Below are 17,500 nucleotides of genomic sequence, written 5' to 3' on the forward strand. Positions count from 1 at the left end.
AGGTTAAATTTTCATTTTCTCCCCTAAATTAAGCTTGACTCATATCGGTTTCATTCTTGACGGAATGCCACACCATTGTCATGTTAAAAAGTTTGGAATAGTCTCGAAGTGATTACATGCAATAATGGGAATTTATGTTTTCAGATGACGTTCTCGTTGCCGTTCCCGTCGTCGTTGCTAAAGCTCCCAAATAGATCACAGAAGACGTCAAAATGCGGTAAGAACAGAAAAATGGCGCACGATGTGATTGCCGAGTGTGTCACTGATGTTCTTACCACATTTTGACGTCTTCTGTGATCTCGGTTACTGAAGAGACGGACGGCATCATGGAATCTATTTGTTTTGCATAATAAATAAATTGACAAATCAAAATGTAATAAAGAAATAAAATATACAAAAAGAAGCCTTTTTTTTCAAACTCTTTCTAAGGTATTCGGAAGAGGTCTCTTTCCCCACTTGAAAAGAAACGAATATAGCACTTTGACGTAATCTATTGTCTACACAAAATAAAGCAAACCAAGAGAAAATCAGGGGACAGAGAAGGAGGCTCCCGGTCCAGCCCTTGGGATATGTCATGTCCACGAAAGTTATTTTTAGACGAGCGGAAGTCTTCCGAGACGTCCGCATGCAGGCCAACCTCGGTCCGGTGTTTGAAAGAAAATATATATTCATCAGCCTTCCACGTGCGCCATCATTTTCTCTTTTCACTAAGAACCTGAGAGCGAGGCAAGACTGCATGCGGACGTCTCAGAAGACAGACTTCCGCTAGAACAAAGACTTCCGCTCGTCTAAAAATAACTTTCGTGGACATAACATATCCCGTCCAACGCCTTGAGCCTCCCTCTCTGTCCCCTCATTTTCTCTTGAGCAAACTGATTGGTTGCTGAGCTTAACAAAGAACTGTAATTGGTTGAGAGAATCACGCCACTGGCATGATGACGTCAGCTGTGCGTCTGTCCTCTAATATATCATAGGAGAGAACCAATCAAAAATGAAGCATGTATTATTGAGCTTATTGTATAAATCCTATGCACACATTCTTCATTGACCAATGAGAAAGTCGATATTGATTTTAAAGTTAACGGTCATCGCAGCCATGTCGGTGGTCGAAAACAAAAGACCTTTCATTAGCTCCTTTTGTTCGTCCACCAGGAATTGTATATTATATCATTGTTATCTGTGTCCTAGATATTGGTTGCAAACCACCTATATAAAAAATAAGGTTATATTAACCTATCTCCCAGAAAATAAGTCGAAAATCGGTTTAAATTACAACATGGGCTGCTGATATCATAATTACTTGATTGATTGCCCAATGCCGCATTGTTTGTAATGATTACAAACAATGCGGCCTTGGGCAATTAATCAAGTAATTATATTTTATAGCGCCAAAACGTGCCACAACAAAAAGATCTGAAAACTACGGTGGCCCGTAAGGGACATGCTGGTGTTGTTATTTTCTGCAAGTCGAGAATTTCCTATCTCGACTTATAACTCGAGATCTCGACTGATAACCCTAACCCTAACCCTAAGTCGAGACCTCGCTTTATAAATCGAGAGCTCCCATTGTAAGTCGAGATCTGGCATTATAAGACGATATCTCGCATTATAAGACAAGATCTCGACTTAGAGTTATAAGTCGAGATCTCGCGTTATAAGTCAAGATCTGGAGTTATAAGTAGAGATAGGAAATGCTCGACTTGCAGAAAATAACAACACCAGCATGACTCTTAGGGGCCACCATAGAAAACAGTATTTAGTTGTCAGATCCTTTAAAAAGAATCTGACTACTAAAATTTGCCAAAGATAACTGAGAGCAAATTTTATTAATTGTTGGCGACAATTTCATGTCTTCCTTATCGCGCAAGAGACATTTCTTTTCATTAAAAGGATCCTGATTTGGGTACATTCTGATAACGACAAAAATGACATTCCATGTACTATCGAACAATTTTGCTTTCGAGTTTCATGCTTATAAAAAGGTCCGATACATTATGCTTTTTGTGGTGTTTACGCAAAACGCATTGAGAGGAAATAGTCCATTACTTGTTGCCGGCAGAATGTTCTTCTCGATCCCAGATGCATTCTCGTTCCCAGAGCTCGAGCCCGCTTTTCTTTCGGTCAGCACCAAAAACACGGACTCTGGCCACAGCCAAAAATGAAAATTAGACGAGAGGTACTTAACTTAAAGTGTAATTGAAGTTCTCTTAAGATATGTGAAGCATTATGGGATAATTATGCATACTTCCTACCTACCTACTGGTCAGCGGTCACGTTTAAAAGAAGTTATTCAGATATATAAACCCCAGGAGGCGGCGTAATAACCAGTTCTTCCTGGAGGGCGAATACGATTTAGGCCAAGGTCCTCAAGAGAACCATGGGTGGGAACATCGAAAAGGAAAAAGAGACAGGGCTGGGAAGCATTATCCCATAATGCTCCACACATCTTAAGAGAACTTCACATTACACTTCAAGGTAAATGACCCTCGCCTAATTTTCATTTCTCTTTCGATATGCTCCGCATTATGAGATAATTATGCGATTTTGTTGCTCAACAAATGGTGCATGATCTTGAATGGCAATAGGGCACTTGGGATAATACCATAATACTCTTTGTTTGTCCCCCAAAATTTTAACATATCGAATTTTAACATATCGAAATTGGTCTATTACTAATTGTTTCCATTTTTGGCGGCAAATTTGAAAATGGCGGATGGCGAATAGTTGTTGTCATTGTGTGCTTTGAGCCTTGTTGGCCTTGGTTACGTTCAAATAAAGATGATTCTTCACCATCACATACTGTGGCCGCCATATTGAACCTTCCAAATCACGTGAGAAGAGAACGAAATTAGTCACTCAACAATTTAATAAAAACGGTGAATATTTTATAAACAAATTACCCGAATTTTAATTTCCCTTCTAATTGATTGCTTTCCTTGTATTTTAGTGGGGTACTTCAAACACGCCTTTAATTTTGGTGGAATATATTTTCTCCCAACTAGCCGTCAATATTTAAAAATGTGGTATTGCCGTCTCAAAATCGCAATTTGTTTTTAGAACTGTTCAAATTTCTGTCACTCCCGTATCACAATGTTTCTCGGGGGTCGTTGCTTTTTTGAACCCACAATCCGTAAACTTGAATTGATCTGAGAATATTACGAACTTGCCGAAAATTTCACGAACGCAAGAACGGAAGATTTTTCGATACCGAGTTCAGCATATTAAATTGAAATGACCTCTTTCATTACACACACGAAACCTGTTCCATAACGAAAAGCGATAAATATTTTGATCCGCCAGTCCTTCTCCAAAAAAAAAAAAAAATTAATAAAGATTAAGATCGTGAGATCCGAAAGCATTCGAGTTTCGAAACGTTGCTTTAAAGCTATCATGAACTTCGGTACTAATGGTGCAATGGAAAATCTTCGGCAAATAAGCATTATTAGCGAGGGCGCATAATTTTAATGACGGTTAGAGCATATTGGGTTTTGGCCGGGAAGGATCAAACTGCCCCGCTGGTTGGGGAATTATCCTTGCACACTGCCTTGAAAAACATAAAGATAACGAATGCTGGCGAAAGTTTTCAACAAAGAATTAATTCTTGATTAAAATGTTTCGACAAATTAGAGAAGTCATTGGAAGAGAGCAGTTTAACTCCCGCTCCTCAATTTTACCAAATAAAATAAATGACTACTAGATGTGGAAAATAGAAATTTGTTTTCTACCCAAAGAACTCTGTGTTGTACGTAAGTGCTGAAATTATTACAACACCGAGCTATTTGGGTAGAAAACGAATTATGTATTATTCAGGTCCTGAGAGCTTAATTTAAAATTATCTTTGTTTTGGCCACTTTCCAGAAAAAAACGAAAATCACGATCAAAATCATGATCACTTTTAATGGCAAAAACAAGAAATGTAGCACCAAACGAGAACTCAATGTGTTGACTTAAAATAATCTTTCTTTCTTTCAAATGTTAAGATACAACGTCAAGGCGAGGATTCTTTCGTTTTCCTTTTATTGATTAAACGCAAACGCACAGAAACTATAATTTTCTCTCAATAGCAAGAATTTTACCTCTTGATAGTGGTTTAATTTAACAGAAGCAAAAAAAAAGCTGGGGTCGTGAACAACGTAACAATAAACACACGAGGAAGCAATAATAAATGCCACCACAGAGACGTTTTAAAGCCCTGGTCAAACGGCGCGTGATAGTCGATGATAGTAGATTCTCCCCAAACTATCATCAACTATCACCAACTATCGTTCAAGTGGTCAAACGGCCAAAGAAGTTCATGATAGTTGACGATAGTTCACTGGCAGTCGCGCAAGCAAAGTCACGAGAGAAGCGAGTTCCAAGCTCTTTCCGCGTAAAAATGTGAACATTAAATGGCCTCCCGTAAGACAAACTTGTAAAAGTATGAATTTTTCGCGACGAAAGAGAGCGGCAACATGTTTTCTGACCGCTATCGGACCAGTGATTACCAAAACAGCTGACCGAAAAACTATCATGAACTATCGTACGCGTGGTCAAACGAGGAAAACTATCATGGACTATCATGAAGAATTTGAACAAGCTCAAACTGAATGATAGTTGATGATAGTCGATGATAGTGCATGATAGTTGGTGGTCAAACGGAAGCTCGCGCTCAACTATCATCGACTATCATCGACTATCATGAGCCGTTTGACCAGGGCTTAAGTTTAAAAAAGAAAGGCATAAGTTTTAATGGCGCAGTTTAACTTCATCGGCAAAGAACCACACAAGACATAGCTGGCTGAGACTACTTCAATCAAATAAGGTCCGGCTGAGTTGATTCTCGGACAAAAAGTGCATTTCGCTTTGGAAGTAAAAAATTAACACAACAAATTTATCTCTGTGGTTTACCATTTGATATCATTGATTCAACGCAACATTGAACTCAACACTTACCAAAGACGGTTAAAGGGAGCGACACAATAAACGCCGAATAAAAGAGAATTCTCAAAGCCAAGGGATGAGTAGATTCCGTAAAGCTCTCTTCCAATGTGGAATTCCCCATTCAATCGAAATAAGAGTAATAATTTCTACAGAATTAGTTCATACATGTCAATCTATTTTGATAGCGATAACGCGATATTTTCACGAAACATCACGTGATCTTTTGAGTCATTTGTTTTAGTAGGGGCCATGAGTTACGATGTATTATTAACGAGCTATTAATTACTAATTGGCGTTTTTAGCGAGATTTGTTGGCTAACTTTACAATTTAGCATCGAAAGCGACCGGGATCTAAATGCACGCCTAATTTTGAGATCAAACACGACGTGTCCCTTAAAGTTTACGCTTGTGCTACATATTTCCAACAATAGGGTAAAGGTTAGCGTTATTTTTTCAGTTTTTTAGCTTCGTGTAAATGCAGCTACATGACGATAAATATCCTAACTTGAACAGCAGCATGGGGTATACTTTGTCACCTTAATTGTCTGTATTCCGGGACAAAAATGATCTTGAAGTTGGAGAGAACTCCTGGCTGTGATGCCGAATGAAACCTCCAAAAACAAAACAAAAAACAAAACAAAAAAAGTGCAACAGTCCAGCCGCGCATCAAAAATGTTAGGATATAAAAAGAGTATTCTCTATTTCAAACTATCTAAGTAGATTGTAACTTAAAGTCCCCGCTCGGAATAATATTTTCCGGGAGAGAGATTTCGAATTTCAAAATCCGGATGAACAATAAGTATTTATCAATTTAAAACTTCTGCACTGTTTAATTGTAGCAATTTATTGGATTTTACTGGTTAGAAGTTGATATTGACAGGTACATTTCAACAACACAAATTTCTTTCAGCTGCCTTTGTTTAAGTACGATTATCTCTTCCGTCGCAATTTTTATGCAAATCAAAGATTTGAACAAAAACACACGACTATATTTCTCGAAGAAAGTTAGGAGGAAAAAACCCTTGGCGAGAAGAACTACAAAAAAAAATGGACCGCATCAAACAAAAATGAACGAAATTTATTTGATATTCATTGTTAAAATACGTACAAAATCGACACTGTAGGAAACCTCTGCCAAGATAATTACATCGTAAAAAAGCTGAGAGCATGTCAATCTAAATAACATTAGTCTGACAACGACTTCTTAATACTGGTGCGGGAGCGGGAATCCATCCCTAATTCAAAATTGAAATATTTCAGATTTTAACAGCTGATTCCATTGTTATAACAAGCATATTACATCAATCAGGTACTCAATTGATAAGCGCATGAATACCTCTTTGGAATAAGAATTAAATACGCGATTTGAATTTAAATATCAACTAATTATTATTCCACTATTACGCCATTTTACCATATTTAGTCAAGAGAACGTGCAAAATATAGGGCGGTAATACACTGTAGTGTCCCGGTTTGACCGGTTTAGAACAGGACAAATACGGACGGAACGGGAATTTTTCAATGAAAGAAATTGTTTTCAACATGATGCAAAGACTGAGAATTTATAGAATGTGGTTTGTGATCGCTTGTCACTCGTCATTTTGTTTATCCAATCAAATAAGGACATTTGGCTGGCTTTTGTGCTGTTTACATCGTTCGCACGCACCCTGAGGAGAGATGATGCTTTTTTTAAAACACTGTTATTGAAGAAAAATAACAATTTTTTGTTGTGGAATAATAAATCTCTTATTCGATGGTTTAACATATAATACTCGCGGACATTTTGCTCATAGCTAGTAATTTTCCTCGCCCCTGCGGGGCTTGGAAAAATACTATAGGCAACTCGCAAAATATCCGCGCGTATTATATGTTGAACCATCGAATAATATGTACTTATATCCTTAGCTTAAAAGTGCATGCGTTCAAAACCGTCGACATAGGTTTTACATTAGTGATAATGTCTTCATTTTTTTTGTCTGTCATGGCCGCGATTCTATCGTCGAAAGCGACAACATCCTCCACCAGTTTGTCGTTATTAAGATAAGTTCTTGGCAAACGTTTGCAACAATTCATGCCGCTTCAATTCGTAGAAATGGGTCGTTATCAGGCGACGAAGAATGCTGGCTTCGCCTCAAAGCTGTAGTCTTGGCACTTTCTTACACTGCGCACGTTTGGAAAACACCATAGACACTCTAGGAAACAGCCTATAAATATGTTCGGTTGAATCGGCCAGGTCCCTAGTCCCTATTTTTTCACAGAGAATTTCTTTTTTACCTTTGGTCATTTGTAACGTTTTTAACGAAGAATCGCCAGTTTTTCAGGCATGCGCAGTAAAAAAAGTACCATGATATGAATGTATTTTCGTTGTTGCGCGCATGCGTATCTTGACGGTGCACGTCTATCGTGTGCTGACAGTGCCATCTTGTTTTCCAAATATCACACATTCCGCCATGTTGACAAACAGTCCAGTCTCAACAACACCTAAAAGGACATGAAATTCGTGCATCATCACAATCGTCGAATGGAAATGCTAAGACTTTTGGGAACTCCTTTTGTTGACATTCATCTGATGACACGTATCGCATTTATAGGAAATTTAATTGTATAAAAGCGAACGCCTGCATTTCGTGATTTATGGGGACGAGTGATGTTCTTTTAAAACATCACGAGTGATCATAAATCACTATTTTTCACTTATTATGTACTCAACAAAGCTACTCCATCGCTGTTTCCATAGCAACTTCCGTATTTACGCGTTCGTCATTGACCAATCAGAACTGGATTTTTCGTTGAGTATATGATAAACATGCACAAGAGATATTACATTATCGAGCGATACAAAAAAAAGTCGTGAGTTTTTACCACAAAACAGCGCAGCCGCGATGACTTTACTCCATAAAGAATGAATGACGAATTGCCATTTGAGAAGCCAAAAGTGAGATGATAAAGCTCTGCTAGCAGGATATACCAACTTAGATTCCTTTTCTACGTGTGCCCAGCCTACAGAGACTAATTTACCAACCTGGTATTAAATTCAGCTGTGTGTTGAGCTCTTTCCAGTCATATACCTGAAATTAATAATATGACTTTACGAGATTATTACGCGAAGTCGTGCTGTTTTAGTCCATTATTTGAGTAGGCAAGTAAGAGTAAAGCATTTTCTAATGAGGGATCGATTATGCTGAAGGATCGAGCAAACACCTTCATTATTTGCTTCAACATTCGTTCGATTTTGTTGAAAACGGTTGCCCCCTCTCCCCTCCCCCCTTTCAACCGCGTTGAAACACGTTGAATCGAAGTTAAATCGATGTTGAATAAGTTTAAAAGCGTTTAAAGATTCCTTCAACAACCATTCAACATTTCTTTTGTTATCGCGAATGTTTAATGAAGTTGAATCCGTTTGCATAGACCATTTTCATAAATGGCGACCACATTTACATTCTTTTGTATTTATTTTAATTAGACCTACTGCCCTCGTTTTGAAACAAATACTCTTTTGAAATTTGCTCGTCGTAGCGAGGCTAGAAAGGTTTATTTACAATAAAACAAAAGAATATTTAATTTGGCTGCCATTATGAAAGTGGTCTATTGCCCTCCTGTTTCAACATCAGGGAATTTAAGATTCACGACGGCGACGGTCGACGAAAACGTCACCTCAAAAAAATATAATTTGGCTCTATCATAAGTCTTTCGCGATTATTCAGTCTCATTCACGTCCTACAATGTGGGCGAAGTGTCCTACAAACAAATTGGTACGAGCGGTTAAAATAGAGTTAAAATAGAGAAGTAAAGATTCTCTGTTGCATGCTTACGTTGTCGTCAAAACCTAAAATTTGGTGATTTCACGTCGTCGTTATGCAGAGGACCGCTAAGATACTTGCTAAAATTCGTGCTGCACGTGCAGCACGATTATTTGTGCTCTTTTAGTATAAATACACAGGTGATTATACAAAATCGCGCGCTCTCATTGGCTCGCTATCTCGGATTATCAGCCGATAATCACCTCGACGGACAAAATGGCTGCCAGTAGTCGTTTTGCCACTGTAAGTGAAGATGATTTCGCGTTGAAATGTTTTTTTTTTTTTCTCTTTTTTGAAATAATCACCTGTATATTTATACTAAAACAATTATTCGCCTCAGGCTCAATGATATTATTGTTTTGTGGCGTAGTCGTAATCGTAGCCGTCGCCGTTTCTTAAATTCCCTATTAGGGAGCTTAAGCATCTCAAAATATATATTCGCGTTATTGTAATCGCTTCGTTAATATTTCAACTTTTATAATATGACGGGGGTGTGGTAGTTCCTCAAAAATGACGCTGGTAGGAACGGCGCTCAATTTAGGGCAGAAAATGAAAATTTATCCTCAAGTAATGACGTTTTCCATAAAACCTAAAATTTGGCTATTTCACGTTGTAGTTTTGCCGACGACGGCAATGAAATGGACAAAAGTGAAAAACACACGTGCAGGGCGTGCAAAGCTATTGTTTTTGCCTACTAAATATGCAAATTTGTGACGTTCTCGTTGCCGTCGCCGTTGTCGTTGCTTAAGTTCCCTATTAGGGAACTTAAGCAACGACGACGGCGACGGCACCGAGAACGTCATCTCAAAATATAAATTCGCGTCATTGTAATCACTTCGTAAACATGTCAACCCTTTTAATATGACAAGGGTGTGGTAGTTCCTCAAAAATGACATTGGTCGGAACGGCGCTTAATTTAGGGGAGAAAATGAAACTTTATCGTCAAGTGCTGACGTTCTCCTTAAGACCTCAAATTTGACTATTTCACGTTGTTGTTTTGCTGACGACGGCGAAGAAATGGACAAAAGTGAAAAACGCTCGTGCAAGGCGTGCAAAGCTATTGTTTTTGAACACTAAATATGCAAATTTGTAACGTTCTCGTTGCCGTCGCCGTTGTCGTTGCTTATTAAAGTTCCCTATTGTTGGGTCTGCGCGAGCGCACTAATTGGTCTTTCAATGACGCATCATATCCGCATCCATAGTAACAACCGCGGCTGTTGCCTGAGACTGAATACCAGGGCTCGGCGTGAAGCTTTGTTGAATCAAATGCTGCAACCTATCCTCTCCCTTGAATTAACGATAATTTGCTCTGAATTTACTATTATCATTAATTTAGAAGATTGAAAGCTTGATATGGGTTTGGGAAATGGTCATATATTTTTTAAAAGACAACCAAAGTGTATGGGGACACAGGACTCGAACCTGAGAATATTTAACAATTATCCTACGAGGGCGCGCTGGATATGAAGTGATAGATATCCAAGCAGGCGCGTAGCGCCGAGTTGGTTATAATCATTTTATATCCAGCAAACCCGGGTAGAATAATTGTTTTATCAAAAACTCCAGGATCAACAACTCTTCCACTGAAGCATAGATTTCTGCCTCGGACAATTCCGGTCCAAAACGGCTTTTGTCGGCCATTTTTCTCAGAGTTGCAAAAATGTTTTCAGCTCGCTTTATTGCTGACGCGTTCCTTGACCATATTAGGTACAGAAGGTACATGAACTGATAGCCTGTTTCCGGCGAGCCAATGGAAATGCTGGAAATCTGATATCCGTAGTTCAGTTTTAATAATCACTATTAACCCGTCACCTAACCACTTAACCACCCCACCGCTAACTGCTCAGGGACAATATTTTAAACACTATTTGATAATGCTGTATTATCACTCGGCGACAAACAATAAATAATACTGAAAATGGTCGGCTTCCAAAGTTCACGACAAAGCTAAACATTTTAAAATCAAAGCTTAGGCCTAATTACTCTACAGCATTGATATTCTATGGGCGACTTACATAAATATTTTCTTTTAAGGGTGCGGTGTCTTGACTGCGGTGTTCTTCAGTGGTTAAGCGGAAAGATGCGGTTCCTATAGAGTAGAAACTCCGGGTTCAAATCCAAGCCACCGATATGATTTTTAATTTCCTTATTTCTCAACTACCACAAGTCCTGGGGCACAGTGTCTTAACTTAACGATAAAAGTAAATTCAAAGCCAGTTATGAATTAACGATTATTCGTTAATTCAGAGAAAAGATCATGTTGAATGTTGACGATGTGCTGAGACCCTTTGCCCACCTCAGCAGTCAACGTCGTTTAACAAAATCGATCGGATGTTAAAGCAATTTTCCCGGGCCTTAACACAGCAAACGACCAATATAAAACTAGCAAAAAAAGAAAACGCTCCGTTGTAAGTACCCGTACCACAAAGATTTCTGAACTGATTTTATTATTAACGAAATCAATCAATCTAGCCAAGATTTAGAAATACAAGTTACGTTTACGAATCAAGATGGACGACTGAGGAAGCAAAAAGGTCAAGCTCCGCTAAACTGGGAATTCTTTTCTCGGCTTGCCAAATAATATTAGGGATATTTAGCAACGGCAACGGCAACAGCAATGGCAACGAGAACGTCATCGTTAAATGTGAAGTCGCGTTATCGTATCGCTTCGCGACTAGTCCAAGCATTTTAACGTGACAAAGGTGTGGCAAATCCTCAAGGAACGAAACTAGTATGAACGGCGCAAATGGAAAATTTATCTTCAAGCGCTGACGTTCCTCAAATTTGGTTATTTCACGTTGCTGTTTTGCTGACGACGGCAAAGAAATAGAGAAAAATGATGGAAATTTGTGACGATCTCGTTGCCGTCGCCGCTGTCGTTGCAAAAGCTCCCTATAGAGTGTTTTCACCCACGTGGCCGCCGCGACGTCACTTGAAAACACTCTATTGTCGCCACAATGTAAGGGAAGCAAGCTGATGGTAATACATGGCATTGGACCCTACAATTAGGAAGCAGATCAGCACCCGGAAAACTGCAAACTCTTTAGCAATGAAAACCTGAAAATTACCAGGAAAATGTTTCTCGCAACAGTCAACTGTAAAAGAGAGGTTTTACCTTGTCAAACTGACAATCAATGATGAAGTTGCTGTTATCTGTCACTACAGGACCCTGCCAAGAAGAAAGAGCGTTTAGATGACGGCTTAATATGTTGTTATCACAATACACAAACTGGGAACATTTTAAGCCAAAAACTAGGTCGGTAAATAGTACTTCACACCATATAATCATACAGACTGAAACTCACGCCATGCAATAGGTACTGCCGTAAAACGACAAAGCAGCGGTGATCTAACTCGAAGGTCGTGGGTTCAATTTCCACCCTGGTCAGAGTTTTTCTCTGTCCCACTGTGGGCCCATTTTCATTAGTAGGGCTAACGCTCACGTGGTTCATATAGGGTAGAAAACTAGCACTTCACATTACACTCTAATCAGTTAAGTCTGTCCTCTTTTTGATTTGACGAAAGAATGGTCAAAGTTGTTAAGCCAGTAGGCGACTAAAGCACTTCAAAGAAAGTTTGTCTGTGAGAGATAACCGAACGTTTCGCCCCCGCATGTCGAGTTCGACCAGTAAATATAATCGATTTCGCCCCCTAAGTGTCTCGAGTTTGATCGCCGCTGTATCGAGTATGTTCACCTCCGAGGGACGCCGGGAAACGTTCGAATTTCCTGCGAGGTCACGATTCCCCGAGTAGACGTCGTAGATTAATAATTTAGGCCTAAGCTTTGATTTTAAAATGTTTAGCTTTGTCTTGAGGTTTGGAAACCGACCATTTTCAGTATTAATTATTGTTTGTTGCCGAGTGATAATACAGCATTATCAAATAGTGTTTAAAATATTGTCCCTGAGCAGCTAGCGGTTGAGTGGTTAAGTGGTTAGGTGACGGGTTAATAATTATTAGTATCACCCAACTAGTGGACTAATGCGAATGCTGAATTTTGATTGGCTACGCTACTAGAGAACTATCAGTAATAGTCCTCGAGTAGCGAAAAGGGTGACGCTTTCTTTCGCTTTATTCTCAAATAAATATTTCTTCAACTTGCATTTGCTAACTTTATTATTGCCTTTTCTGTCCGACTAGTTGGGTGACTACGGATATCAGATTTCCAGCATTTCCAATGGCTCGCCGGACACAGGCTATCAGTTCATATACCTGCTGTACCTAATATGGTCAAGGAACGCGTCAGCAATAAAGCGAGCTGAAAACATTTTTGCAGTTCTGAGAAAAATGGCCGACAAAAGCCGTTTTGGACCGGAATTGCCCGAGGCAAAAATCGATGCTTCACTGGAAGAGTTGTTGATTCTGGAGTTTTTAATAAAAGCGTTATTCTACTCGGGTTTGCTGGATATAAAATGATTATAACCAACTCGGCGCTACGCGCCTGGGTTGGTTATCTATCACTTCATATCCAGCGCGCCCTCATATAATAATTGTTAAATATTCCCAGGTTCGACGTCTTAGATATCATCAATTGGGAGACTGTATGATATATAATTATATAAAGTAAACGTAGACTGGCTACTGAGGTGTGTAAGATTAATTTAGGTCTGAATGATATCATCGATTACTCCCTTATATCTATTTGACTGAATTCAAAAGGAAGGGTACACTTCTGGCCCTTAATCGCATAAAATCAGACTGCCGAAGAATATAATAGTTTTTATTTTGGAGCTCCCGTTGTTTGGAACTCACTTGATAGGACATTAGAGAAACTCGACTCTTTTAAAGTAGCACTTAAATGTAATAAAATCCAATTGAGGAAAGTTACTTTTACCAAGGGAACCCAGGCAGATGGGAAGAAGCGAGCCCGCAGGCAGGAGTGGGAGCCATGGCAACACGCTGGCCATCGCAATGGGAAGGGAGGGTCGAACACCCGAGGTTCGTTTTATAGCCAAAAGGAGCAATAAACGGGAGAAAACGAACCTACAGGTGTATTTACACCAAAATGGTAATCAACTATGCAAATAAAGCTACCCTATAGAACGATACATGCACGGAAATTTCCAACTTAAATCGCATGATGGCCCCCCAGTGAGAAATTACCAACCCTATTTAACGAATGAATGCGCAAAGCGCAAGGAACGCGTTACAGTGGTTGGGGGGGGGGGGGGGGGCAGGGGCGGATCTAGGGGAGGGTGCAGGGGGTGCACATAACTAATGCAACTGGTATTCTGCAAAAAAAAAAAAAATGTCAACAGTCAGCGACGCAATTCTTTAGTGATTCCTGGATACGCCCCTTGGGTGAACTAACTTCATGGATCCATCATGTCTTAGTGTTTCTGAAAATGACTGAAAACGAGTTGAAGGTGAAAGAAGGAACTCCTATGCTTAAATCCCTCCAGTGCAATAAACGCTCCATGCAAAATCTTTTTCATTTGGAGAAATAGAGAAAACTGCACGTTCTCTCTTTGAATTATTAGGGCCACTTCCAATTTGATCTGTCATATCAAGGCCATTAATTTGATATCTAATTTTATCATTTGCATCCATGTTAGTTGACCCATAGGATCCTGTGATTATCCACATCTGCTTTACATGTCTTACCCTGAATGAATACATATTTGATTACTCACAGCTTTTGCTTTGGCCATCCTAAGAACAGGTTTCAATCCAAGTTTCTCCATTTTCTTTGTGACTGGTATATATGCCATTGGAATCACTTCTACAGGAATTCCTCTTTTCCACTGAAATAAAAACATGTTCAGTCTGTGACACAAGCTCTCATGTTTCTGCTTCAAAACAGAAGTTAATAATAATATAATGATGATAATGATGATGATGATTAGAATTTATTCTTGGTTTTCACTCACGTGACCAACAGCCATGTTTTTCAACGAAAACAAAAGGAAATGTTATCATAACTATAGAGTTGAATACGCGGAGGTTTGGGTCAGGACACAAACATGGCCACCACTTTTTTGTTTGTGGACACCACCATGGTGCCAATGATGTCATGTGAAAATCTAGTATTGGTGGAAAGTGATTTCTCTCAACACAGTACCAACCATGTTCACACATTTTCACATAAGCAGGTGCCAGAATGTTGTTATTTTGCTATTATATTTTGCGACATTATTGCTTCTCAAATCAAGGTTCCACTGTTCACGTTAAATGGAGACAGTGGTAAAAAATACTCTATGGATTCAACAGAACTTACACTTTCACCTAGCTCTTTAGAATCCTTTCTGCAAAAAAAAAAGCAAACAGAAACCCATCTAAATTTAACAAACACATATTTATGAGGACAAAATAAAATAAAACATCTCTTGGATTCCTTGCATTTTGTTCATTTACTGATCCACAGAGACAGCACAGGAACTTGTTGTTTGTTTGTTTAGGCAGGTTGAAGTTTTGACAGCTATTCAGCAGACATGGACCTGCTATACACACCCACCCATACACTCACAAAGGACAGCCACAACGTCATCCCCTACTCTTCTCAAATAGTGTGTGGATTCTTTTAATAACATCCAACAGGGAACTTACAGTGTATGAACATAGAAGGTATTTGTGAGACGGGACCTACGGTTTAAAGTCTTTATCTGAGAAGACATGAAAGTCTAACCATTTGCAGGTGTAATTAATTATAATTAAGGCAGCACTTTCTCCTCAGTTATTTTTAAGACTCTGAGTGTTGGTCCAGCCTGAGTCAACCAACTAAGCCACCTGTGCGACAATAACCATGGCACATAACATTATCATCACCTGACATTAGAACTTCTCATTACTAATTTCTGTTGATAAATCAAACTCACGACCTCATGCATGGCAACCCGGTGTTCAACTAACTGAGCCACCTGTGCGACAATAACCATGGCACATAACAGTCTCATCACCTGACATTATGAAATGCTCATTAATAATTTCTGTTGATAAATTTCATTTTCATACCTGCCATCTGCTATGATAACAAACTGTTTTGCACAGGAAGCCACTATCTTCTCCTGGGTCAAACAACCTCTGCATATTAAAGAAACAAAAAACTAATCACCCAAGCCCAAGCCACATTGGGGGGAAGGGTAAAAAGCACTGATTCGGAAATCAGGTCCGGACCAAATAGAAAGGCCCTGTCATGGAACTGTCATGACTTGAATGGGATTTTTATGAAACCATGCACTACCAAAACCTACATGTATGTGGCAGAGGATGAGGGGCTCTGGTCTTAATGCTCCAGACATATAATATAATATATTACTGTAAGAGCGGCTGCTCGCAAATATTAGCTACATGTACATGTAGAAGGATCCTATAAAATTAGATCATGATAATGTGGCTGTTGATGTAAATGATGATGAATATAACATTGACAATGTCGATGCTACTGTTGCCAATACTGACAATGAAGACAATAAAGCTGATAACGGCAAAGACGGTGATGATGTTCACTTGATGGTTAAACTTGTAGATAGTGCTTACAGTTAACACTTTCTCTAGACAAAAACAAAAACAAACAAAAATTAAATAGAGATGTTATTGAACTTGCGTAAGGTCAGTACTGGGAATAATTTATTATAGGTTGAGAGAACTCCTTTTTTGCAAGTTTTCAGCCTCAGCCCACAAACTTGCAAAAAAGGGATGCGACCAATATTTTCCCATTATACACCGAACAAGCTAGATCAGTAAGACTTTTATTCTATTGGCCCGGGGTCTCTTGTGCCGGGATTTCTGTTCCTTGAGACCTGCCTCTACAATTTGCACTGGAACTCCCACATGACTACTGGTAAATAAAAAACATTTCTTGCCTTTTTCTTTTTATGTCCAAGAAAATGGTTAAAGAAAATGGGAACAGTTCGGCAAGTATATACATGTACCCTGCTTTGTGACTGGTCCATCTTAGCAGTCTATGCTGCAAAATTCGGACCGTTCAGAGAACCAATCAGAATTCTCCTTTTCATCTCGGACGAGTTTGCCTATATTCCGGCAATAAATATGCATAATATTTTTCCTCAGGCCTACCCTCCTCCTTTGATAGCAATCAAGTTGCTGTCAACTTCATCAGCTCCATCAATTGTAACATCCAACTGTAAATGAATATTGACATCTATGATAAGATTAACTGCAGTAGTTTATAGGATCTCTAGCAAGTGTATTGAATATTTTTTATCGTCATGTCCACCATTATCGCTGAAAAAATCTATTAAGTCTCATTCCTAAGGGTTAGACTAGTTTTGACCTTCGCTCTTTCAAAACAAAAGGGTTGGCAGTTGTCACTTTGCCGCTGCTTTTGCTCATAATTAAAATTAAATAAATAAATTACAAAATTAATTTTCAGTGAATTTTCTTTCAATCTAAAAATAGACATAATTGTAGTGTAATTTCGATGCGATGTTACATGCGCAACTCCATTCCTTCAATCATTTTCCATTTTCAGCAGTTCCTTTACACACAAGTATTGCAGACTCATATTTTGTTTTGCTGAACCGCTGACAACAATTTTGCCACTAAAATCTGCGAAATTGCAACTAAATTTTCGTATCTGGTTGCAAAATTGCGACTGGACTTTTTCATTAATTTCGAGCCTTGGGTGTTTTAATTAACTTAAACCCACTGACTCCAGAGTGAACCACCCCACCCCCAATGACGAGTACGTGTAAAATCGTCTGGTCTTATAGACAGGGCAAAATCTATTAAAGTGCCTCTGTGGTCAAAAAATATATTCTTATTTTCCTTTGGATTTCGAAAGTATGTTTACTTAACTAAACACTAAGCAACCAAAGTTT

At 38.9% G+C, this 17,500-nt stretch overlaps 2 protein-coding genes across 3 annotated transcripts in view; both read right to left on the reverse strand.

Annotated features, from left to right (window-relative positions):
* LOC138008864 (histamine H2 receptor-like) overlaps positions 1 to 5,317 on the reverse strand; it is a 10,525-nt gene extending 5,208 nt beyond the window's left edge. The window contains exon 1 of the mRNA XM_068856143.1: positions 4,933 to 5,317. Within this exon, the coding sequence (XP_068712244.1) occupies positions 4,933 to 5,041 (109 nt within the window). The 5' untranslated portion in view covers positions 5,042 to 5,317. The remainder of the gene's footprint in view (positions 1 to 4,932) is intronic.
* A 662-nt stretch (positions 5,318 to 5,979) lies between these two features.
* The window catches only part of LOC138006976 (ribose-5-phosphate isomerase-like), a 20,897-nt gene continuing 9,376 nt past the window's right edge, over positions 5,980 to 17,500 (reverse strand). Inside the window, exons 5-11 of one of the 2 annotated variants that reach the window (XM_068853628.1) lie at positions 16,737 to 16,801; positions 15,672 to 15,740; positions 14,938 to 14,965; positions 14,354 to 14,464; positions 11,836 to 11,889; positions 7,943 to 7,988; positions 5,980 to 7,401 (exon numbers count right to left, since the gene is read on the reverse strand). In XM_068853628.1, the coding sequence (XP_068709729.1) occupies positions 7,319 to 7,401; positions 7,943 to 7,988; positions 11,836 to 11,889; positions 14,354 to 14,464; positions 14,938 to 14,965; positions 15,672 to 15,740; positions 16,737 to 16,801 (456 nt within the window). In that variant the 3' untranslated portion in view covers positions 5,980 to 7,318. Of the gene's footprint in view, positions 7,402 to 7,942; positions 7,989 to 10,732; positions 10,810 to 11,835; positions 11,890 to 14,353; positions 14,465 to 14,937; positions 14,966 to 15,671; positions 15,741 to 16,736; positions 16,802 to 17,500 lie in introns of those variants that run through there. The other variant, XM_068853629.1, reaches the window with a different exon arrangement.

The sequence above is a fragment of the Montipora foliosa genome, chromosome 6 (genome assembly GCF_036669935.1).
Source record: "Montipora foliosa isolate CH-2021 chromosome 6, ASM3666993v2, whole genome shotgun sequence".
NCBI lineage: Eukaryota > Metazoa > Cnidaria > Anthozoa > Scleractinia > Acroporidae > Montipora > Montipora foliosa.